This window comes from Trichechus manatus, unplaced genomic scaffold (genome assembly GCF_000243295.1).
Source record: "Trichechus manatus latirostris isolate Lorelei unplaced genomic scaffold, TriManLat1.0 scaffold00027, whole genome shotgun sequence".
Classification (NCBI taxonomy): Eukaryota; Metazoa; Chordata; class Mammalia; order Sirenia; family Trichechidae; genus Trichechus; species Trichechus manatus.
Genome location: NW_004443963.1, coordinates 5,787,300 through 5,812,890, shown reverse-complemented (window position 1 = coordinate 5,812,890; position 25,591 = coordinate 5,787,300). Strand labels below are relative to the sequence as shown.

General features: G+C 43.6%; 1 protein-coding gene across 3 annotated transcripts in view; it reads right to left on the bottom strand.

Moving 5' to 3' along the window:
• CHST11 (carbohydrate sulfotransferase 11) overlaps positions 1-25,591 on the bottom strand; it is a 337,639-nt gene that overhangs the window by 224,328 nt on the left and 87,720 nt on the right. Inside the window, exon 1 of one of the 3 annotated variants that reach the window (XM_023728993.1) lies at positions 6,732-7,640. The exons of the other annotated variants lie outside the window; for them this stretch is intronic. Within the exon in view, the coding sequence (XP_023584761.1) occupies positions 6,732-6,747 (16 nt within the window). The 5' untranslated portion in view covers positions 6,748-7,640. Of the gene's footprint in view, positions 1-6,731; positions 7,641-25,591 lie in introns of those variants that run through there. 3 annotated transcript variants of the gene reach the window in all.

The window sequence follows — 25,591 nt, the reverse complement described above, 5'->3', positions numbered from 1 at the left end:
GTGTTGGGGGGGGGGGGGGTATGTGTTTTTTTAAAAAAAAAAAAAAAAAAGGCAGCTGGATATAATACTAGAGACTTTTTTAACTTTGAAACTATTCTGTGGAATAAAAATGTGTCATGTTTCGGTCCTTGTTCTTACAAGCTGATGTGCTGGATGTTCTCAGGGGCACTGGGTCTTCTTCTAAAAGCCATTCAAAAGCTCTGTCACTGGCTCTTTGTTTTTGCTATGAAAACGTTGTAGCTGCAAAAAGCATTTTTCTGACCTAATTCAGCCTTAACTCAGGAAGGAAAATCTTAGAAGAAAGGCTCAATTTCCACTCCACTCTCGTGGTATGTTCATTTCAACACACACGTGTGCACTTGTGGGCACAGCTGCACGATCACACAGAACCATGTTTCCAGAATGAGAACATGTGCCATTTTCAGGCATCAGAATTCTTCCTGGCTCACCACGGGCCATGTGGAGCCCTTGTCTCCAGTTCTCATTAGCTTTGTAATTAGAGAGGACGGGGCCTTGGCATTCCCAGACCGAACACGGTGGTTTTGCCCATCTGCAAGTTTCCCCAAAGGTCCTTGACAAATACTCAATCCTTTCTGATTTTGCTGAGGCACGAATCTCAATCAGGAGCATCCAGATGAGGGGTAGAGAAGGGCAGGAGAATGGCTTCGGGTCGCCAACGATCTGCTCTCGTGGCTGGGCGGCTGGTGGTTTCTGGCTCTCCTGTACACAAACTCTGTCTTACTTCCATCCTTTCTTTGCAAAAATATATGGCTCTCCCCAAAAGGCTGCCTGCCAGAGCTATCAATAGAAGCAAAAATAAAGTAACAAATTCTAGGCAGTGATGGTTCTTAGCTTAAAAAGATGACTTTCATTTTTTTAAGTTTTTTTTTGTTTAATTGTAAAAATACAGGTGACTCCAGAAGAAAACATTCTTTGATGGTTACGAGGGTGGGGAGGGTGGGAGAGGGGTATCCACTAACTAGACAGTAGATAAGAATTATCTTAGGTGAAGGAAGGGAAGGACAACACACAATACAGGGGAAGTCAACACAACTGAACTAAACCAAAAGCTAATAAGTTTCCTGAATACAACCAAACACTTGGAGGGACAGAGTAGCAGGGGTGGGGGTATGGGAACCATGATTTTGGGGGATATCTAGGTCAACTGGCATAACAAAGTTTATTAAGAAAGTGTTCTGCACCCCACTTTGGTGAGTGGCATCTGGGGTCTTAAAAGCTAGCGAGTGGCTATCTAAGATGCATCAGTTGGTCCCAGCCCACCTGGAGCAAAGGAGAATGAAGAACACCAAAGACACAAGGAAAATATTAGCCCAAGAGACAGAAAAGGCCACATAAACCAGAAACTTTATCCGCCTGAGACCAGAAGAACTAGATGGTGCCCAGCTACCACCAATGACCACCCTGCCAGGGAACACAACAGAGCATCCCTGACAGAAAAGGAGAAAAGTGGGGTGCAGAACTCAAATTCTAGTAAAAAGACCAGACTTAATGGTCTGACTGAGACTGGAAGAACCCCAGAAGACAAGGCCCCCGGGCTCTCTGTTAGCCCAGAACTGAAACCATTCCCAAAGCCAATTCTTCGGACATAGATTAGACTGGACTATAAGAGATAAAATGATACTCGTGAAGAGAGTGATTCTTAGTTCAAGTAGATACCCAAGACTAAATGGGCAGCTTCTGTCCGGAGGTGAGATGAGAAGGCAAAAAGGGACAGGAGCTGGTTGAATGGATACGGGAAATCTGAGGTGGAAAGAAGGAGTCTGCTGTCACAGTATAGGGAGAGCAACTAGGGTTACATAACAATGTGTGTATAAATTTTTGTACGAGAAACTAACTTGAACAGTAAACTTTCACTTAAAGCACAATAAAAATATATATATATAGGTGACTCAATGTTTGTCAATTCAACGCTTTTCATGTGTACAATTCAATGAAATCAATTACATCAATTGTGTTGTGCAACTAAAAGGATTACTTTCTAAGGATCTTACAATAAATTTTTAAAACATAATTTATGGCAGGCTTTGTTTATTCATTTCACATATGACTTTCAGTTGTATAATTAAAATCCCACCTGGTTGGCTGTTCCTTGGACAGCCCCAGCCCACCACCCTAGGATTTGCCGTGTCAGATCTTCCAAATCTCTCAACCACACCCCTATCCAAGATGGCATCTTTGTCTTGTCCAAGCTGATGGACAATTTAATCCTATTATTCAGGCTCTTCATTTTCCGTCTCATTCCAAAGTGACACAATGATGGAAACCATGAGCCGGTATTTTCTCAGCAACTACCCCTTCTCATTCCACACACCTGTGTGCAGCGTGGTATGTAACCAAACGGCTGTCATGGGCATGCCCAAACCTGACAGCAAAAGACTTGCCTCCTAACAGGCTTCCAAAATGTTCCCCCATGGAGCTGAAGTTACTAGGACTGCTGTCTCTGACTCTACTTGAATTTTCGCGAGATTGAGGATTTTAAACTACAGACGCTAGAGCTACACAACTGTCACATCACCCATCAAACGTTCTAGGCACAGAGAAAGGGGCGTGGAAGAACACAAAGATGAACCAGACAGGAGGCCGCTTTCAAAAGAACGTACAATTAGCAGGGAAGATATGCTATAAACATCACCATCATCACAATGTAAGTACTGCTTACTATATACTATATGCCTGGCTCTGTAATGAGTATTTTACAAATATTCTCTTCCTTAGTGCTTCAAAATGCCCTTAGAGGTTGTTGTGGTTAGCTCCACTTTACAGATGAGGAAAGCAAGGCAGAGAGGCATGAAACAACTTTTAAATAGCAGAGCCAAGATGAGAGCCAGTTCTGCTAGGAGCCAAAGACTGGATCCTTTGCTAACAAAGGAACACAGTGATATCTGGTGGCATCAGCGAATGTGGGTAACCAGGAAGGACCACCAGTTAAACCAGTTGACACTGAGTCGACTGTGACTCATGGTGACCCCATGTGTGCAGAGTAGAGCTGTGCTCCATAAGGTTTTCATGGCTGTGACCTTTGGCCTTTCTGCCGAGGCGCCTCTGGGTAAGTATGAACTGTCAGCCTTTCGGTTAGTAGCTAAACACTTGAACATTTGCACCACTCATAACAGTGGGATGAAAATCAGGACAGTCTATATAAGTATATTACATGGGCAAGTGAGGTCTGAGATTCTGCATGTCTAATAAGGTGCCGATGCTGCTGGTTCATGGACCACACTTTCAGTAGGAAGCCTAGCCTTCGTGGAACAAACCCGTTGCTGTCGAGTCGATTCTGACTCATAGCTACCTGACAGGACGGAGTAGAACTGCCCCATAGGGGTTTCCAAGCAGTGGCTGGTGGATTCAAACTGCCGACCTTTTGGTTAGCAGCCAAGCTCTTAACCACCGCACCATCAGGGCTATGGAACAAGGGAGGGGATAAATTCATCGATCAGTCTATTAGGAAGGAGAGGCTGACCTCATTAGACTTAGATCCTGGCTTTGTGGATATCAACACTACACTTAAAATGTAAACTGAGTGGTCGGTGATCTGTCCCAGGGAGTTCATGGGTGTTACAAATGGTTAATGTGTTCGGCTACTAACCCAAAGGCTGGAGGTTTGAGTCCACCCAGAGGCACCTCGGGAGAAAGGCCTGGCGATCTACTCTGGAAAAATCAGCTATTGAAAACCCTATGGAACACAGTCCTACGGATACCCATGGGGTCACCATGATTTGAATCAACTCCAAGGCAACTAGTGCTCCGCTCCAAAAGGGTGTGAGAAAATACTCATTAACATTTTTCATGAGCTCCTAGGCATCGTTCGTTTCTCAGCCCTTCTGAACCCACCTCCACTAAGATGCTTTCTTAATCCATCTCCTGAACAACCCTGCTAGGCAAGAAGACTTGTCCAGCCTTACACCCTGCATTTTATATAGGAAAAAAAAAACAACTGAACTGATATGATATGAATTGATATGCTTTATTAAACTACAGACTCTCTCCCAATTCTGATCCACATCCCCTCTGAATGTTGCTGACCCACCACTGAAAACATCTGCACTCATGGGTGTCATAAAGTTAATATGATATATTATAAAGGACTGTCTTCACAATGTAACTATAGACAGGACTCCAGGATGAATCTGCTTATTATTAACTTTGAATCCTGAGCTGTGATCTCTTTTACATGGGTATGTACAAATAAAAATGTATAAATTAAATTCTCTAAAGTGCCATAAATTAACACATGATACTGTTTAGGAAATAATGCCCTGGTTTATAACTCTGAGATTTCCTCTGGTTAAATGAATATCATCACAGACACATAAAGTACTATGGTTTCCGACCTCTCCTGCCCTACCCATCTGCTCAGTATACACATATAGATTTAATTTTAGTAGACGTCGAACCACCTTGGCAACAGGAGAGGAGAAGATGTTTTCCAATGCCTCCGTTCCATAACGGGAGGTTTATGTTCCTTGAGGTAAGCAACATTCCACCCTGCTTCTGGAATGCAGCACCATCAAGAGAGTTAGTATGAGACCGGGCATTAAGGTTTAAGGACACGTAGGCCTCATCGGGATGTGCGGATTAGGACACCCAGACATTTTTCTAAGGCGGGGGGCAGTGGTGATTCAGTGATAGAATTCTCACATTCTGTGCAGGAGACCCAGCTTTGATTCCCGGCCAGTGCACCTCATGCAAAGCCACCATCCAACTATCAGTGGAGGTTTATGTGTTGCTCTGATGCTGAACAGGTTTCAGCAGAGCTTCCAGACTAAGACTAGGAAGAAAGGCTTGGCAATCTACTTCTGAAAAACAGCCGATAAAAACCACATGGATCACAATGGTCTGATCCACAACCAGTTATGGGGATGGTGCAGGGCCAGGCGGCATTTCGTTCCGTTGTGATGGGGTTACCATGGGTCGGGGGCAAACTCAACAGGGGCTAACAACAACATTCTAAGGCAGTTTCCAGCTAAAACCAGTGCATGGTGACCTATGGGGGACCAAGGACAGATACTCTGCTGGAGGGTCCCAAAGACAAGCTGCCACCAGGAATAGGAGACGGTATCAGACTCTGATGTCCTCAGAGTCCTCTGTCATTCCATTCCCATGCCACCCTGACATCCAGAATGATGCAGGAGTTTCCATGGATGATGTCAAGAGTCAAAAAAACCAAAATAAAACCTGTTCAGTTGTCATTGAGTCAATTCAGACTCATTGCAACCCTGTAAGACAGAGAACAACTGCCCCATAGGGTTTCCAAGAAGGGGTTAGTGGATTCGAACCGACAACGTTTTGGTTAGCAGCCGAGCTCTTACCCACTGTGCCACAGGGCTCCATGTCAAGCACAGAGTCCTTAAATTATCACTCAGCCCACAGGCAGGTGAGGCCTGTGAAAAGAGGATCGAAAGGCATAATGCACAATCTTTTCACATTTATGAGCTTCCTTACAACACTAAGAAATAACTCCTACCAGGAGTTATTTTACAATATTTTACAACCCAGTATGATACAGTCTTCTAGCCAGAATATTTGCCGTTGTGGTTTTGCAGAAATTCAAATGTGTCATGTTTTACCATAATTAAAAACTTTTTAAAAAATGTATAATTCATATCTTAAATTGCCTAATGAAGGTGGGGTGGTACAGCTAATCAGAAACTTGGCTTCTGTGAACTAAGAATAATCGAGCTCCTTAATGTAATTTCTTTTTTAATTTAAGTCCTTAGTTCTGATGCTTAATAAATCAGTATGCAAATGTGAAATAATCAAAACAAAAGCTCCCAAGAAATCAGCCTACACACCCATGCCTGTCTTCAGTCTGGCAGATTGGAGATTAGCAGAGCTTTGAGGTCAGGCCTCATTCACGCCGGAAGGTATATGGATTACAAGCAGTATCCCCCTTTCTGGGAAGAAACATTAAAGGGCTAGCAGCTTCTCCCACCCTCTCAATGGGAAAAGCTGAAATCCATCCACCCGGCAACCTTCGGATATGTGTTTCTAATGCGATAAAAAATGAATTTAAAAGTCATTCAACGTGAAGCAAAAAAGATCAGTGAAACGGAAATTACGAAATAGAAAGCGTGAGCGGCAAGTGAACAGCAAGTTGAAAAAACATTGTTGGAAAATTGCTCTTGTTCTATTTCCCTGGCTCTGAGGGAAGAAGGGTTAAGAAGCTCAATCGTGAGAATTGCTAAGGAAACCACAGACAGTTTCAGTGGAAATGTCATTGTGGCGCATCAATGTGCCATCAGAGAAAACTGAAATGAGAGGAAGAGTCCTTGATATTCATTTTGCCTCTGTTCTTCTTCCTTAGTAAAAGTAACATCCTCCCCTAAGAAGCTGAGTTTATCACAGAAATAGTTAATGTGTTGGTTTGCAAAATAAATTTATTTATCCATGAAACTTGATGTCACCATTACATTAATAATTTTGAAGGAAAAACAAACTCAGCTATTTCAAAATGAACCTTGCCAAATGCCCAAGAAAACCACATCCTAGTTTTCTTTTTCTCCATAAAAAAAGATGCATCTCTACTAACCCAAGCCTTTCTTTTGTTATGGGGCAACTTTAATCCCATCTAGAAAGTTGTTTTTTTTTTTTTTTTAAGAGGGGTTAAATTTTAGCTTCATTCTACAAAAATGCCTTCATATGGCCAGCCTTAACCCAATCCAATGGAGACTCGTGTCAACAGGGAGTGAGCTACACCCAGAAAGACTTACACCGGGAAATCAGCATGTGACTTTCTGAAGAGCCATTGATTTAAAGACCATTTCAGAGTGCTTCCTCTTCATTGCTAATACATCATTACTTGCTAGTGGATCCTGCGTTTCCATTCTCCCAAGTGGTAACGATCCACAAACCATCACTTGAGTGTCTTAGGGGAACACTGTTTAGAAGGAAATATGTTGAGAAGAATCCTTTTATAAAGCCAATAACCATCCCCCTTATTCATTCATTCATTCATTTGGTCATTCATTTTTTAGTTGGCAAGTCCAGGTTAAGAGGGTGATGGGAAGCACACAACCATCAAAATAAGACTTAATGAAAAGTATTCTAAATTTTAGTAATCCACCCTACCTCATAAATATTCAGTGATCTTTTTTTTTCATAATCAGAGAAAATTAAACTTCTGAGTCTTTCCACAAATGCGTCAAAAATTCCAACACTTTTATACTTGATGCCAAAATAACCAAGAGGAAGTGTGATGCCAAACAAAATGGCAAGTGAATCTATAATGCTGGGGAAAGCTGATGATGTTTATGGGTTAATTCAACTTCTTTCCATTATTCTGAATGTAGGGATCCTTGGCCTCCTCCATTCTTGGTCTTTAATCCCTGGGGAATGACAGTCAAGGCCGCAGCCAACTTCAGCACCATGTGATGAGTGCAGTAATGGAGGCAAGTTCAAAATACGATAGACACAAAAGACAGGGACTAAATCTGCTGAGGGACAGAAGGCTGTGAACTAGACCTCAAAGTAAAATTTTGCCAGTCAAAAAGCAAAGGAAAGCCGAGGACAGCGCTCTCATAAAGAATTAGCTATATGAGCGTAAACTGACAACACTTCATCCAGAGAACAGATGAGAACTTTAAGGGGCAGAGAGCCTAAATTAATGGTGATGAGACAATATGGGGAGAGACAGCATGAAGACACAACATGAAGTACGTAACCAGTGTTACTGAACTCTTCGTGTAGACATTATGGATGGATGGATGTTTGTATACATTGCAACCAAAAAAATTTTTTAAGTTTTTTTAAATTTAATATAAAATATAATAAGAAGAATAATAAATAATTGTAATGTCATTGTTGTGTGCCATCAAGTCTCTTCCAACTAATAGCGACCCTATAGGACAGAGTAGAACTGCCCCATAGTGTTTCCTAGGCTGTACTCTTTACAGGAGCAGATAGTCAGGTCTTTTTCTCCCACAGAGTGCCAACCTTTCAGTTAGGAGCCGAGCATTTAACCACTGTGCCACCAGCGTTCCTTAATAATTGTAATACAAGTCTTAAAAAAAAAAAGGACAGGAAGGCATTCCCTAGAGGGACTGCAAAGATAAGGGCAGAGACATAGTGATGTGGGCAACCTGACAGTCATGCCGTTTAAGGCAACAAGACAGAGAAGTGAAAGCTGATAAGTGGGGCTGGAAGTCAGGGTGTGAGGGAAAGAAGTGGCCAGAGAAGAAGGTGGAAAGAGATCAGACAAAACGTGATACAGTGACTGAGAGAGCCGATTCCGGGGTCCAATCGTGGTTTCACTACTCTGTAGCAGATGCCACTGGGCAACTTCGCCTTCGTTTTCTCAGCGGTAAAAGGTTATAACAATACCTACCGCAACACCAGACATTCTGACTTTCTTTTTTTTTAATCAAAAAATAATTATTTTTAATCCCAGCTGACACCAAAGAAAAAGCATAACATTTAAATTTGAATGATGAACACCTTTACCATTCTGTATAACACAAATGTAAATCTTCCTTCCTTCTTTATCCAGCTTACATTCCACAATATATCATTTTAATACCACTTTACCTTACCCTAAACGTCCTTGACCCTTTAATATTTCATGCCATCTTTATAGTAATGTCTTAGTCCTGGACAACCCCAATGATCCAATTTCCTTATTCCTTTATCTGAGCAGCCAAGAAATGCTGGAGAAATTACCATTGAAGCTGATCAGATCTTGAATAAATTCTGACTTTTTAATAGGTTAGCAGACCACCACAGTAATGGACTGATCTTAGACCCTGTGCCGAGGAAGGTTGACCCCATGCCATGTATTGTCATGGAAAGAACTGGCTTTCTATAACCAAGGCCTGATCTGTGCTGGGAGAATGTGCGTGGGATAAGGGGACAGGCAAAAAGCAGGGAAACCAGGAGACTACTGCACCAGTCCTAGCAAAGGGTGCTGAGGACCTAAACCTAAGCAATAATAGAAGAAATGAAATAAGAGGAATTCCAAGAAATTTCTCAGGTAGAATCAACAGGGTCTGGGAGAAGGAAAGGATAAGACAGAGAAAAGATTCGAAGATGACATCAATGTTTCTTGCTGGGTCCTTTGGCTACCTGGTCCCTAATCTTTCAAAACAAGTGCCTTGGTAGAATGAAACATGGCCATAATTTTGGAGCAATTCTTCCTAGGAGAAACTGTCACTTTCCAATACTGTATTTAAAAAGAGAGATGGGAGGAGACAAATGATGAAGGTAAAATGCAGCTGATGAAAACCATGCAGGCTAGCGGCCATGCCATTAAATTAGCCTCGCTGGGACCGATGCCAGGAGAAAGGTACCATCTTCCTCAACACTTTAATGAGTCCATGTGAATTCTCAATGAATCATCTCCACCATGAATGACTCTTGCAGAGCATTTAAATCATGAATCAAGGTCTACAGAACTAGTCCCTTCATTTATTCAAAGTGTTTCGGAAGCAGAAGAAATTCATCTTCCACCTAGTGCCAAGGATGTTGAACCTATCATATTTTGGAAATCCCAAAGGTAAGTCAGGAGGCTGGATGTCCAGACTAAGCTTTGAGAAAAATCACGTGGAGATTCCAGGCATCTGCAGCTGAGCTCCACAAACATGTGGGAGGGTAAAGCAAGACAAAACAAATTCGTAACCTGCATTTAAAGGTAGCTAGACCTTTTTCTTCCTTTCATCACCTTTTCCGGCAGCAGTTTAATTGAGCTGCCAAATGAATTACCAAGACTTTATACTCTAGAATCCCCATTCCCAAACCGTCAATGTCCTCAGCATCTTTAAGATCCATTTGAGTCACAAGGATATTGTAGGGTTGCGGTTACAGTGCCAACCTCTAAGTATAAGAAGGGACCAGAAGTACATGGACAGTGAGCAAATTGTGCAGTGGAGCGACGCAGAAGCATTGGGATAAAACTGAAATTAAGGGGGCATGTAAAGACATGAAGGATAGGTTGACTTCAGAAATGATGGCGATATTAGTCATGACAATAGTGATGGTGGTGGTGGTGACAACTAGCATTTATTGAGCACTTAACTCTTGAACAGCTACTGCCAGTTGTCCCCTAGTATCTGATCTCTCCTTTACATTGTAACAGAATTTTCAGTTGGGCACATGGCCATCCAGCTAAACCCTAAAATTTCCTGTCCTCCTTTGTGAATAATGTGGTCACATGACAAGCTCTGGCCAATGGGATGAGATACAGTGATATGGGCAACTTTCAAGTCATGCTGTTAAAGGGAAAGAGAATCCCCTCCCCTTCCTTTTTCCCCTCACTGACCAGAATATAGAAATGATGGCAGGAACTGAGGCAGCCATTTTGGCCTATGAGATGAAAGGCATAAATTGAGGGCAGCAAACAACAAAGGAGAGGAGGTTGGGTCACTGATAATTGTGTCCTAGGCTGTCTATTCTGGCCTTACATCTTGTTTTTTTACAAACTTTCATCTTGTTTAGCCCACTATTATTTGGGGCCTCTGTGTGAAAGCAACTTAACTGAAAAAACTCAGTGCCAAGTACTGTCACATACTTTTACAGGCATTATCTCACTTAATCTACTTTTTAATTCTAAAAAGTAGGTACTACTGTTATCTTCAAGGAACCGTGGTGGTGCAACGGTTAAGCACTTGGCTGCTAACCAAAGGTTGGTGGTTCGAGCCTACCCAGCAGCTCCTTGGAAGAAAGACCTAGCAATCTGCTCCTATAAAGGTTACAGCCTAGAAAACCCTATAGGGTACTTCTACTCTGTCACCTGGGGTCTCTATGGGTTGAAAATTGACTTGACGGCATACAACAACCATTATCTTCATTTTGCCATGGAGGAAGCTGGGGCCAGAGAGGCAAGTCCCTTGTCACACTGAAGTAAGCGGCAGGGCCCACATTTGAACCAGGCAACCAGATTCCAGGATGTGATGTCTCCCTGCATGTAGCCAGTCAGCCTAAACCAAGGAAGGAATCTAACCAACTCCCAAAATCTTAGGCCAGGCTTTACAACCTCTCCAGCCAAGGGTGAGGAGACACAACTCTTCAGCTGTTCTTTGCCGTTCTGGTCGCCAAGTACTCAGTGCATCCCTTGTCTCTTTCCCCAGATTCAGGGACGCTCAGGTAGACATTTGTCCACCTGTCCCTTTAAAAGTCATTCCTCCCCAGGGTTTGCCTGAGCACTACAGTGAAATTAAAACACTGTTGCCATTTCTTGACATCAGCAGGTCTCTCTACACTACACTGAGGTCCTACAAGCCTGGTGATGTGTTTACTGGATTTCTATACTTCTTTAATCTTCTCGTTTTCCTTCCAAAGGTCCGGCTCCCCTCAGAGGACTCTGTGGTACTGGCACAATTCAGAAAGAATTGCAAAGTCAGGCCTGGGGACACAGCAGTTCAAGGAAATACTCTCAAGTAAGTCAGATCGAAAACGGCCAAGTCGTCACTCATCTTTCACAGATTTTCAAAGCCCAGAATAACTAAAAACCCCCGACAATATCTAGAGCAAGAGATGAATTTAAAATTCTCTCTGTTTGGACACTGAAGTCTGGTTCACTCATTAACTTTTCTTACAGCCTGTCAAAGTTTCCAGAAACTTCTCCAGGCCTCAGTTTCCCTATCCAAAGAGTGGCAGGAGAAGAACAGCCAATGGCTACCCCGCCCCCAAGCTGCAAATTAATGATGGTTCCAGTGAACAGAATTTTTTTTTTTTTTTTTTTTTAGTAAAAGCCATTTCTTCCTACATTTTCAAATGAAGAGTGAATTAAAGCAGGTTTCATTTTTCTCACCAGTGTCCTGAAATTTTACTATGCAACTGGACATCTATTATGGATTGAACTGTGTCCCCAAAAAATGTGTGTCAACTTGGCTAGGCCATGATTCCCAGTATCGTGTGGTTGTCCTCCATTTTGTGATCTGATGTGATTATCCTATGTGTTATAAATCCTAACCTCTATGATGTTAATGAAGCAGGACACACTCTACAGGATTAGGCTGTATCTTGAGTCAATCTCTTTTGAGATATAAAGGAGAGAATCGAGCAGAGAGGAGAGGGACTTCATTACTACCAAGCAAGAAGAGACAGGAACAGAGCACGTCCTTTGGACCCGGGGTCCCTGAGCTGAGAAACTCCAAAACCAGGGGAAGATTGATGACAAGGACCTTCCCCAGAGCCGACAAGAGAGAAAAAAAGCCTTCTAGGACTTCTAGCCTCCTAGACTGTGGGAGAATAAATTCCTGTTTGTTAAAGCCATCCACTTGAGGTATTTCTGTTACAGCAGCACTAGATAACTGAGACAGAATTTTAAGAAAACTCTGCTTTGGAGTGTCAAGGCCTGCCAGAAAGGATGTGGAGTTAAAGAAGACTTTAATTTTCTTGTCTTCTTGCTGCAGCTAGGGCTACCCCATCACCCAGGAAAGGCTGGCTCAGGTTTATTCGAAGATACACTTACCTAAAAAGGCGCTGTGATGATTAGATGAGGTACCATGCTCACTTGGCATATTGAAAGTGCTCAATAAATATTAACTAGAATTATTGGCATTATCACTGTCATAACCATTGTCATCCGGGATATACCTAGTGTAGAGCTATTAACACTCCGTAGAGAATCAGGGTTTATCATCTCTTCTAATACAACAGGGTCCCTGGGTGGTGCAAACAGTTAATGCACTCACTGCTAACTGAAAGGCTGGGGGTTCAAGTCAAGCCCATACAGAGGCACCTTGGAAGAAAGTTCTGGCAATATACTTCCAAAAAAAAAGCCATTGAAAACTCTACTGCACACAGTTTTACTCTGACATACGGGGTCGCCATGAGTCAGAATCAACTCGAGGGCAACTGGTTTTTGTGGGTTTTTTTTTTTTTTTCTAATAGAACACAAAACTCTGGATTTTCCTACAGAAACAGAACACGAAAAGTTAAGTCTTAACTGATTCAGTAAACACTGATTAATTACAGGCTCAGAGGTAGGTGCCAGAGAACAAAGATAAACCAAATCCCTGTCTCCTCAAGGTTCTCGGGGTCTAATAGGGGAAAGAGACAAAAGAATAAACAATCATAGAGTGATTCATAAAGCTGTGACCAAGGTAAGTTCAGGTGCTTCAAGAGAATCCCAAAGAAGATGTAAGTCTGTGAGATGCAGAGAGGGGGTAGTCTAGGAGGGCTTCACAGAGGAGGTGGCCCGTGAACTTAGTCTTGAAGGATTTGTATGTCATCAGACAGGGGAGGTGGAATACAAAGACCTCCTATGTGCGGAGGGCATTTGGTGGGGTTGGGAGGTTATCCCATCAGTCACGGGCAGCATAGAAGGATTGGGCAGCATAGAAGGACTGAGAATAGGAGAGTGACGTGAACAGGTTTTCATTTAAGAAAGAGCACTCTGGTGGTAGTGAGGAGGATGGAATTTGTGGAGTAGGGTGAGAGGCAGAAGGCCAGTGAGAAGACAGCGTGATAAGTCAGGCCAGAGAAGTGGAGGCCTCGCCAGCCTCGAGACAAGACAGGGCAAGGTGCGTTTAGCTGGAGCTCGGAGGTTTTGCTCAAGACTCACGTTCCTGTTGTTATTGTTAGCTGCCATTGAGTAACCCTGACTCATGGTGACCCCAAGCACAACGGAATGAAACGCTCCCTGGTCCTGCACCATCCCCATGATAGATTGCAGATTGGATTGTTGTGGTCCATAGGGTTTTCACTGGCTAATATTCAGAAGCAGATCGCCAGGCCTTTCTTCCTAGTCCATCTTAGTCTGGAAGCTCTGCTGAAACTTGTTCAGCATCATAGCAACATGATAGCTTCCGCTAACAGATGGGTCGTGGCTGCACATGAGGTGCATTGGCTGGCAATCGAACCTGGGTCTCCCACGTGGAAGGCAAGAATTCTACCACTGAAGCCCCATTGCTTCCAATCTCCTGTTATCCAGTGCAAATCTCTGCTATCCCCTGAGGGGAGGAATCTACTTGTCTGTGTGGATTCTAGGACCTACCCTTCCAGCATATTCTCTGGCTGGGCCTGATAAGCTCCTACCAACACCTGCCAGAGTTCTGGGAACCCCCAGAAGCTAAACAAACACCAGCCCGGGAGCCTGACTGAAAACAGTGCAACAGTGGATTCCAAACACTGGTCGGGGCCAGGGACCCAAAGGCTTGAGAGTCAACTCTGAGGAGTCAGTGAATGAACAAGAGCTCTGGTGCCGCCACAGGCCCAACAAGCCCCCTCTAACAAGCGCCTCTCACAAATAAAGCCCAGCAGGAAACCCATTAACACCTCACAGGAGCAGACCCCAGACCCCATAGGAGAAACTTCAAAAGACATCTCCACAGCACAAAATGCCAGATAGCCATCAATCAAGTAAACATCCCAGGAAGTAGTCAGCTGAATTTGGGGAAAAAAGTTGAGCGCATAAATTAAACGTCCCTCAGCCCCCATGTGGCTCTTGATTTATTACCACAGAGGCAGACGGGGCTCCTTAAAGTTTAAAAAGGATCAAGGCCTCTACAAACAGCATATAGAACTGCCTTCCAGGGAAAAAAACACCCGGAGAAACTCTCTCTTCTTTTTTTTAAATCCACTTGTGAAAATAAATTCCACTACATTGAACTCTTTGCCTCAACTGTTACATAAAATCCAACTTGCTAGCCGGCCCTTTATAAAACATAATGTCAGCTACAATTACCTACTGCCTTTTCGATTTGTTAAAATTAATTTTGGAATTGGATTTTCTTCTGAGTGGGTGACCTGCCTGAAAGACATGCTAACATTTAGGTTTGTTAGCTGAAAATCTATCACACTGCTTATAGACTTAAAGCTTTTCCCCCTCCACCTCCCAATTCCTGTTACCCACCCCACACAAACACACAATCACTCCCACCCACTGACACTTTAAATGCAACACCATTCATTAGCCTCATGGCAAAGACGCAAATAAGGACTATATGAGAAGCATTAATACTTCTCAGGATATTATTAGTTAGATAATTGTGAAAAGTATCATATTTATTATTTCAGTTAAAACACTCAAGTTGCTGCTATTTGTTTTTCTTTTTCAGCCATCCAATCCCTTTGCCTCTAATAATAATCAAAACAGCTAGACTTTACCTGCTGCACACCAGGCCCGTGCTAAGGACTCTGTATATCTTTTTTTTAATTAACTCTTTATTTACAAAACTCACCCTTCCCCAAAACTAGAACAATACATTTCTTAAAGATAATCTTTGTATCGATTTAATTTTTTCTGCTTAATTGCGACTCATGAATATAGACGAACACAATTAGTACACATGGTTACGAGGGTGGGGAGGGAGAGTGAGGGTTATTTACTAACTAGATAGTAGACAAGAATTAGATGAAGGGAAGGACAGCACACACTATAGGGGAAGTCAGCACAACTGGACTAAACCAAAGCTAAGAAGTTTCTTGAATACAATCAAACACTTCGAGAGACAGAGTAACAGGGGTGGGGGTCTGGGGATCATGCTTTCAGGGGACATCCACGTCAATTGGCATAACAAAGTTTATTAAGAAAATGTTCTGCATCCTACTTTGGTGAGTGGTGTCTGGGGTCTTAAAAGCTAGTGAGCGGCCATCTAAGATGCATCAATTGGTCACAACCCACCTGAAGTAAAGGAGAATGAAGAACACCAAAGACACAAGCCCAAGAGACAGAAAAGGCCACATAAACCAGAGAATCCCATCAGCCTGAGACCAGAAGAACTAGATGGTGCCCAGCTACCACCAATGACTGCGCTGACAGGGAACACAACAGAGAGTCCCTGATGGAGTAGGAGAAAGGTGGGGTGCAGAACTGAAATTCTAGTGAAAAGACCAGATTTAATGGTCTGACTGAGACTGGAGGAACCCCAGAAAGCATGGCTCCTGGACTCTGTCAACCCAGAACTAAAACCATTCCCAAGGCCAACTCTTCAAAGATTAGACTTGACTATGGGACATAAAATGTTACTCACGAAGAGTGCGCTTCTTAGCTCAAGTAGATACATGAGACTAAATGGGCAGCTCCTGTCCAGAGGCGAGATGAGAAGGCAGAGAGGGTCAGAAGCTGGTTGAATGGACACGGGAAATCAGGGGTGGAAAGGAGGAGTGTGCTGTCACAGTCTAGGGAGAGCAATTAGGGTCACATAACAACATATGTATAAATTTTTGTATGAGAGACTAACTTGAATTGTAAACTTTCACTTAAACTACAATGATTAAAAAAAAAAGTTCAAGTGTCATATGTCTGCTTACAAAAAGGCCACTGATGGTAACTATGGCTCAACTAAAAAATGAATGTGAATAAATGTTCCTGGGTGCCACAAACAGTTAAGTGCTCGGCTACTAACTGAAAGGTTAGTAGTTTGAATCCACCTAGAGGCACCTCAAAAGAAAGGCCTGGCAATCTACTGTTGAAAGATCACAGCCATTGAAAACCCTATGGAGCAGAGTTCTACTATGAAACACATGGGGTCACCGTGAGTCAGAATCAACTCACAGCGGCAACTTTTTTTTTTATAAGCACTTATGCTCATAATAGATGCAATAGCATCTTCAATAAATATTAACATGAAAAGCTACTTTGCATATATTTGATCTCCATCCTCACAAAGATTCTCTCAGGCAAATACTGTTGCTCTTCCTATTTTACAAAGGGCTAAACTGAGGTTCAGAGAGGTTAAGTAATTTGTACAAGGTCACACAGATAGAGAATGGCAGAACAGAGATTCAGACTCAGGTTTGTGGGACCTCAGGCCCATGCTCTTAAACACTAATTTTTATGTAACTGCACTGCCCCTGCATTTGAATGACAAAATCTCTGCTTCCCACTTGGCCTTCCAGCGTAATATATTTAGATGTTTTGCACTTGAATTTACCCAAGGCTCAAAAAACAATGTTGAATGTTACATATGCTTTGGGACCTAAAAACACTCTTTTAAGAATTTCAGTGACTACCTTCAAACATTGTTACAGTCATAAGATTTGATTTTTTTTCTAGATTATAATTTCTTCCCTTTTTCCTGTTTAATAATACAAACACTTACCCTGTGGTTAGGGTCATGCAAAACAAGAAATTCAACTCTAGACCTTGGGTTTATAAAAACAAATGGAGAAGGTCACAATGGTTACATGCCTTGCTTTGTTCAAAAAAGACAAAAACCAAAACAAAATAAAAATAGATATGTGTCAAGTAAAAATGTGACTTAGAATTTAGGAAATCAGCCTGAGCCCTAGACTGTAGGTTCCTTGAGGACAGGGATCCTGTCTTATTTGACTTTTTATCCCCAGAGCCTAGCACAGAACTGGCACATAGTCAAACCAAACCAAACCCATTGCCATCGAATTGATTACAACTCATAGTGACCCTACAGGACGGAGTAGAACTGCCCCATAGGGTTTCCAAGGCTGAAATCTTTAAGGAAGCAGACTGCCACATCTTTCTCCCAAGGAGTAGTTGGTGGGCTTGAACTGCTGACCTTTTGGCTGGCACCTAAGTTCTTAGCCACTGCGCCACCAGGGCTCCTTGGCACATAAACCAAAACCAAACCCATTGCCGTTGAGTTGATTCCAACTCATAGCGACCTTATAGGACAAAGTAGAACGGCTCCATGGGGTTTCCAAGGAGCACCTAGTGGATTCAAACTGCTGACCTTTTGGTTAGCAGCCGAACTCTTAACCACTATGCCACCAGGGTTTGCCCTTGACACACAGTAGGTGCTTAATAATCATTCGCTAAAATGGCAGTTGGATGGGTGGGTGGATGAATGGATGGTACATAGGTGGTAGGTGAGTGGGTGGGTGGGAGGATGGATGGATAAATGAAGGGATGGTTTTACCAATGGTTAAAAAGAATTATCTGTAAGGAGCTCACTCTCTATATGTTCCTATGTCTAAGTTTGTTTTCTGGATGGATATATATTTTTAAAAGGAGCCCTAGCGGCACAATGGTTAAGTGCTCAGCTGCTAATCAAAAGGTCAGCAGTACAAACCTACCAGTCACTCCATGGGAAAAAAGACCTGGCGATCTGCTCCTGTAAAGATTACAGCCTAGGAAACACTATGGGGCAGTTCTACTATGTCCTACAGGGTCCCTATGAGTTGGAATCGACCGGACAGCACACAACAGCCACACAGATTTTTAAACAGTCCACCCTGGATTCAGATGAATGAATGAATGAACTAGGTGCTGATCTGCAAAGTCTACCAGCCCTGTGAGGACACGGCCAAATGTGGACAGCTACTAAACTACGACCTTCCCCAAGGCCAACACCAAGGACGGAAAGACAAAACACCAACAACTACAGTCAATAACTACCCATTTAACAAACACATGCTGAATGCAAGTTACTTTTCTGGAAGGCAGCCCCACTTTTTGGCACTTGACATCAAAACCAAGGGCCCACAAGCTTCCACAGCCAGAATACAGAAGGGGTAGAGGTACTGGCCACCAGTCCTGATTGTCTGCCTTCCTGCGCAGATCCAAGCAAAGGCCAAGAAGGGCTCTCAGGGGAATTCAGAAGTCTCCTCCCACCTCTACCCTCCTCCAAAGCTCAGAGCACAGGACAGATTTAGCTCGACCCACAGAACACTCTGCCGCACTGGCTCAATGCACAGCGCTTATCCTATGCACGGTCAGGGTCGTGCCCCAGGAAAACGATCCTATTGCTGAACAACATCAGTTCATCCTAAGAACCCCTCCCTCCCCGCAGAAAGAGCTTTGGAATTTCTGACAACAGAACCATCCGCCCTATGGAAAAAAAAAGGTCAGCAGTTCGAAGCCACGAGTCGCTCCTTGGAAACCCTATGGGGGCAGTTCTACCGGTCCTATGAGTCGGAGTCGACTCAACAGCAATGGGTTAACTATTACCCATGTACTAACTAGCATGTCTTACTGCTAACAAATACTACTCCTATTCTGCTAACTCATCACTAACCTTTAGGTGATACTGCCTCTTTCTCGATGCACCTACATCTAGTTCTTTATGGTGTATAAATCTTTCTTGATGTGTGGGACCCTGTGAGATAAGGCGAGCAAGTATTACACCCATGTGACAGATAAAGAAATTGATGCTCAGTTGAGAGATTTCCCTAAGGGCTTACAGCTGATAAGAAGCACGACCTTTTTGCCACCTTATCCCTCACTGCCCACACCACAACTGACTCCAGTAACAGCCCAGCATCCTTGTTCCATTCTCATGCCATCAGCTAAAAGGGACGGCTACAGCACAAGGAGCATAGTGCTCCCATACCCCATGGAGTCCTACATTGTTCTCTTCTACAGCTGGGTCTGCTAAATTAAACACACACACAAACACACATGCACGCCCACATACCACTATCTCTTACGAGTCCTTTCCAAGGAAAACAGGACAATGCTTCTGTGGGAACCAAGGCCAGCACGCACCTACAGAAGAACCATCAACCAACAGCAAAGGCTTTGCAGAAACAGTGCTCAGAACAGCTGTTTCGGACCGACTAAGGCAGAGGACATCTTCCCATCTTGGCAAACCCCACTGCAACTATGTTTTCACGTTGCAACCTTAGATGAATGAAAATATCAATTGGAGCCAAGCTAATCCAGCAGGCTATCACGCAAAAAGGCTGGTGTCAAATCAAACCGTACAACCAGCAATTATGCATCAAGCCAGGGCCGTAATAACAGTCTCCTTGGGGTCACTGCACTAGAAGGCAGGGAAGTGGTTACTAAAGTGGGGGCCTGGAATTGGACCAGTATGATGACAGCCTTAAGCAAAAGGCGTTCCACTCGCTTTTCTGCAAATATCCCCGCCCTACCCCGCCCCTGGAAAAACCAAACCTCTCCTCCGAGGACAAACCACCACGTGACTTCGTCAAGGCTCCGATGAGTCTTAGCACAGCTGGGCAGATTTCCATCTATGGCGCTACCCTCCTTTAACTTTAAAGGAAGTCGGCTTTAGATAATGGCCTGAAAGGTGCTTCCTTTCAAAACTGCTGTAATTAAGTTAGCAAAGCATTAATTTGTACCCTCATGGTAAGTGGGTTTCCTGGAAATTCCTTAAAGGAAGTCGATAATTGATAGAGTGGCTAGACTTCACATGCACATCAGAGGCCCGAATCACATACAAGTTGTGAGGGTAGAGAAAAAGCACTTCTGTTCACAAAAAGTATTGTGCCACACTTGTATCTGAGGCTAGTACTGCTACTAAAGGATTCGCTGTGTGGTGCAAACAGTTAAGCGCTGGACTACTAGCTGAAAGGTGGGTAGTTTGAACCCACCCAGATGCACCTCGGAAGACAGGCCTGGCGTTCTGCTTCCAAAAATCCTGTGGAGCACAGTTCTACTCTGCACACATGGGGTCGCGGTGAGTCGGAATCAACTCCACTGCAACTAACAACACTGTTTTTAAGAAAGAAGTAACAGAGGGAGAGAGTTTAAGGTTTGCAGCACTGGGCCTCAAAGCTCTACACGATATCAGCTCCAACCCTATCACGGACTGAAAAGAGAAGAAAGAGTTTAAAAAAAAAAAAGTATTTTAAGAAAACAATGGTTTCTATTAAAATGTAGAACACTATTTTTCAAAAGATGAAAAGCTTTAGTAGAAACACCATAAACCTCAGAATTACACAGTAATAATTGTTTCTTTTGTTTAAGGCAAATTAGTATTGGATCACAGATAAAAAATAAACCCTCCCAACATCCCAAGCTGATGGAATGCTACCTTCACTCTGCAGCTGGGGACACAGCATGCTGACTATTCTGCAGGAAAGTAAAGAAGGGTGGGTGATCATCACTTTCCCACTCATCCTCAAATCCTGCCTCATTACCTGAAGGGTTTTCCTGCAAAGTGACACACAAATGATTTTCTGGTCCTCATTTTGCTCGCCTAAGCCCCCATATACAGAGTGCCCAGAAGGCAGTAACTGCGACAGCGTTATCTGCGCAGGGCCTGCAAAGTGCTTCCCAGAGCACAACGCGCAGTCGGTAGAGTGCCCAGGAGTCGGAGACTGGATTCCTTTCCAGGGACTTTAAACCAAAAAACAAACCCACTGCCATCAAGTCGATTCCGACTCATAGAGACCCTATAGGACAGAGTAGAACTGCCCTATGGGGTTTCCAAGGCTGTAATCTTTACAGAAGCAGACTGCCACCTCTTTCTCCAGAGGAGCCACTGCTGGCTTCGAACCGTCGACTTTTCAGTTAGCCTCCAAGCACTTATTTAACCACTGCACCACCAGGGCTCCTTTCCAGGGCTTTATGAGAGTTAAATTGAATCTGGCAGAGAGGCAACCGACAAACCTCTTGAATCTCCCTTCCTGGGCCTCCAAGAACCGAACTCCCCCAGAATTCATGTAACGAATGAAGGAAATGCAGCACTGAATGTGTTTGTACTATCCGAATCTTCTTCCTACCCACCGGCACGCAGGTGAACGGCAGGCTTGCTGACTCAGGGGTGGTTCTCCACTCACGTGAGTGTACTGACACGGCCAAAGTGACCTCAGGTCCAAAGTGAGATGGCAATATACGGCTCAGTGGGAAAATGGGCTGGCACATAGTAGCTATTCAAGACATATTAGCCATTCCACAGAGGAAAAAACAAAGTTGCAATTGAGTCGACTCCAATTCATGGTGACCTCATGTGTGTCAGGGTAGAAATATGATTCATAGGGTTTTCAATGGCTTTTTTTTTCCTAGTAGTAGGTGGCCAGGCCTTTCTTCCAAAGCACCTCTAGGTGGACTTAAACCTCCAACCTTTCAGTCAGCAGCTAAGCATGTTAACCATTTGTACCACCCAGGGGCTACTCCACAGAAAACAGACCAATTATAAACATTTGGTTTAATTTTGCCAAGCTCATCAGCTGTCAACTTAAGTACCACCATACAGGTAGATTTACAATGGGAGTTCCATTCTGACAACTCCGTCATAAGTCGGTTCTAACATAAGTCAAAAATCTTTCTTTTTTTTCTGTTTTCATTATTATTATCAGTGTCTTTATAAATCCAATCTTTGAACATCTGCAAGTGAACATCTGCGAATGATAACATCAGCAAATTACATTCTGCAACACTGTATGTAGTACATATTACTAACGATAAGATGTACAAAAAAAAAAAAAAAAAAAAGACAGTCGTAGGTGCAGTTTGTGGTAACTCAAATAGTCCTAAGTCGGGGACTACCTGCATCCTTGTCATTCTCCATCACACTAACTCAATGCTCCCCGAAAAGGGCAGAAATCTTCTTTGGGCCTGGTTGCTGAACCTCTTTCTGGGGCAAGATTCCTCCTCCAAGAATTCAGCCTCTGAAGTGAGGTGACAGAGACATTATCTAGAATCCAGTGGGCAGCAGCTTCAGCATCCCCTTGGAGCTTGTTAGAAATGCAGACTCAGGCCCTAGGCCAGGGCTGCCAAATCACAACCTACATTTTAACCAGATCCCCAGGGGATTGTAGGCATATCCAAATGTGAGAAGCTCCACTCTATAAAATGGATTGTAGGGAGAGGTCAGGAAGGCTCCTTCCACCACACCCTGGCTCTAAACCAAAAACCAAACCAGTCACCACGCAGTCAGTTCCAACTCACAGCGACCCTAGAGGACAGGGTAGAACTGTCCCAGAGGGCTTCAAAGGAGCTGCTTGTGGATTCGAACTGCTGACCTTTTGGTTAGCAGCCCAGCTCTTAACCACTGAGCCATCAGGGCCCTACCCTGACTCTACGAGCTTTACAACTGACAAGCTTCAGAAGGAAAAAGACATGGATGGCTCTAAGACTATCGAAAATAACTCCCAAGAAGAATGTCAATCCATTGTTCCTCCGTAGTTTAGAAAGACAGGGATTAAACTGGCTTCCCATGACTCACTCACATTCACACAGACAAGTAGAATCTGTGAAAGGCTCTGAAGGTGGAGCTGCAGGAATTCAGTCAGGCTCTGAGCTTTGGGGTGCAGCTTTAATTTCACCAGAGAATCCTCGGCTTCCTCTTATGTTGCATCCAAGATTTTGTTTAAGAAAAATAATGGTTGTAGGGATCAAATCCTTGGTCCCGGAAATTATTTAATTGTTCAGTCTGGGAAAGTTACTTAACCTCTCGGGGACTCTCTTTCCTCATCCTTAAGTGGAGACAACAGCAGTGCCTGGGAGGATTAAGAGGGAGAAACAACATAATGCCCATAGAGTGTTTACAGCACATAAAAAGTGCTCAATAAACATTAGTTGTTGCTTCTTAACCATCCTCAACACTAAAAGGAAGAACCAACAGGAACATTTTTCCCCACAACCAGCTTAGGCACAGGGTAGAGTGTAAAACCAAAAACCAAATCCATCACCATCAGGTCAATTCCAACTCATGGCGACCCCATGTGTGTCAGAGTAGAACTGCACTCCATAGGGTTTTCAATGGCTGTGACCTCTCAGAAAGACAGTGCCAGAACTTTCTTCAGAGGTGCCTCTGGGTGGGTTTCAACAGACAACCTTTCTGTTAGTAGTTGAGTGCTTAATCATTTGCGCCACCTAGGGTAGGGGATACTATTGATTAATGTAACTGGGAAAGAAATGTGAGTGGGAGTAGACACCTCAATTGTATAAGCTCCAGTCAAGCGGCATTTCCCAGGCATAGGGAGGGCGCTCAGGTTCTGTCTGGTATTTCACCAAAAATCCAAACCTGTTGTCATCCAGTTGACTTTGACTCATAGCAACCTCATGTATTACAAGGTACAACTGAGTTTCATAGGGTTTTCTTAACTGTAATCTTTACAAAAGCAGATTGCCAGGCCTTTCTTCCATGGCGCCACTGGGTGAGTTTGAACCGCCAACCTTTTGGTTAGTAGTCACACACAAACCATTTGTGCCACTCAGGGACCTTAGGGTAGGGGCTGGAAGGTAAGAAATAAGTCAAAATGACTCCAACATGAGATTCAAATTCACAAATGCGTTTCTTTTAAGCTCTCCCAACATGTCCCTTCTTGGACTAGGAGGTAAAACTCCAGGTTGTTTAGCATCTGCAGCTTCCTTCTGGTCTTGTTCCTCTTTACGGCAAGGTGTCCCTTTCATCCAGACAGGCCGGTAGTGGCAGTAAGTGGCAGCTGCACCCTAGGAGCTCCCTGGCAACGAAGCCGTCTTAATGGGTAGTGTATAAAGGTGTGACTCTCTTTTTACCTGCACGCTCCCCTCTCTCACGCCACCTTAGCTGGGCTGCCCATAAGCCACCAATGGCTAGTTCTGAGCCTGCTGCCTTCTGGATGAGCTGAAGGCAGTGGACTTAGTGACCTGGGGTGCATTTCTTAAGCTCTCAGCCTTCCATTTCCAGCCATCCCTAAAAGTGAAGGAAATGATGTCCATCTCTTTACTTCACAGATCACTTTGAGGATGACGATTATTATGAAAAAAATTTAAATGCGAAAATGACCATTTTGGTAGTTCGTATTTTAACACAAAGATCTGCGTCAACTATATAAATCTTATAAACACACTGCTCACCAAGCCATGAACAGACACTGTGCTCTCTGCCAAAGTACAGGGTGAACGAGACAAAAAATAGAGCCAGGGTCTCTGCTCTGCCAGCCAACATCTGTCCAGGACTTGGGCCCTCTCAGGCACCATGCTGCATGCTGGTCGCATCCCCTTTAATACTCTCAATAGCCCTAGGATTGCAGGTGGTGGTACTACCTTTGCTTAACAGATGATAAAAACTGAGGCCCAGAGAGGTTAATTAACTTGCCCAAACTCACAGAGCTAGTAAGCAACTGAACCTCAGAGAAGTGGCTCTTAATGAGAGTGATTTTGCCCCTTCCAGGGGACATTTTTTATTGTCATGACTAGGGGCATACTACATGCATCTAGTGGGTAGCGGCAGGGATGCTGTTAAACATCCTACATGTACAGGATAGCCCTGCACAGCAAGAAATGATTCAGCCCAAGATGTCAATACTGCCGAGGTTGAGAAAGCCTGCCCTAGAACTTGTACTTGTATCCACTGCACTATGTTTTCTCCCTTCCTCATTTCTAATGTGCCTGAGGAAGACAATAAACTTTTTTTAATAAATCAGGTTACCACAGCTCTGTAGCCAATGCTCCAGAGAAAATGCTATACCACCATGCTTTCTCTGACTGTGTTAGTTGCCTAGGGCTGCCATAACAACATACCACGAACTAGATGGCTTAAAAGAACAGAAATTTATTCTCTCACAGTTCTGGAGGCTAACCAAAAACCAAACCCATTGCCGTCGACTCAATTCTGACTTATAGTGACCCTGTAGGACAGAAGAGAACTGCCCCATGGGGTTTCCAAGGAGCAGCTGGTGGATTCGAACTGCTGACCTTTTTAGTTAGCAGCGGAGCTCTTAACCACTGAGCCAAGTCCAAAATCGAAGTGCCAGCAGGGCCATGCTCTCTCTGAAGGCTCTTAGGAGAAGATCTTTCCTTGCTTCTCCCAGCTTCTGGTGGTTCCTGACAATCCTTGGCATTCCTTGGCTTGTAGATGTATCACTCCAATCTCTGCCTGGGTCTTCCCCTGGCCATTCTGCCTGTGTGTGCCTGTGTTAAGACCCACCTACTCCAGTATGACCTTGTGTTAACTGAACTGATAACATCTTCAAAGACCCTATTTCCAAACAAGATCACGTTCAAAGGTATGGGGATTAGGACTTAAACATATCTTTTGAT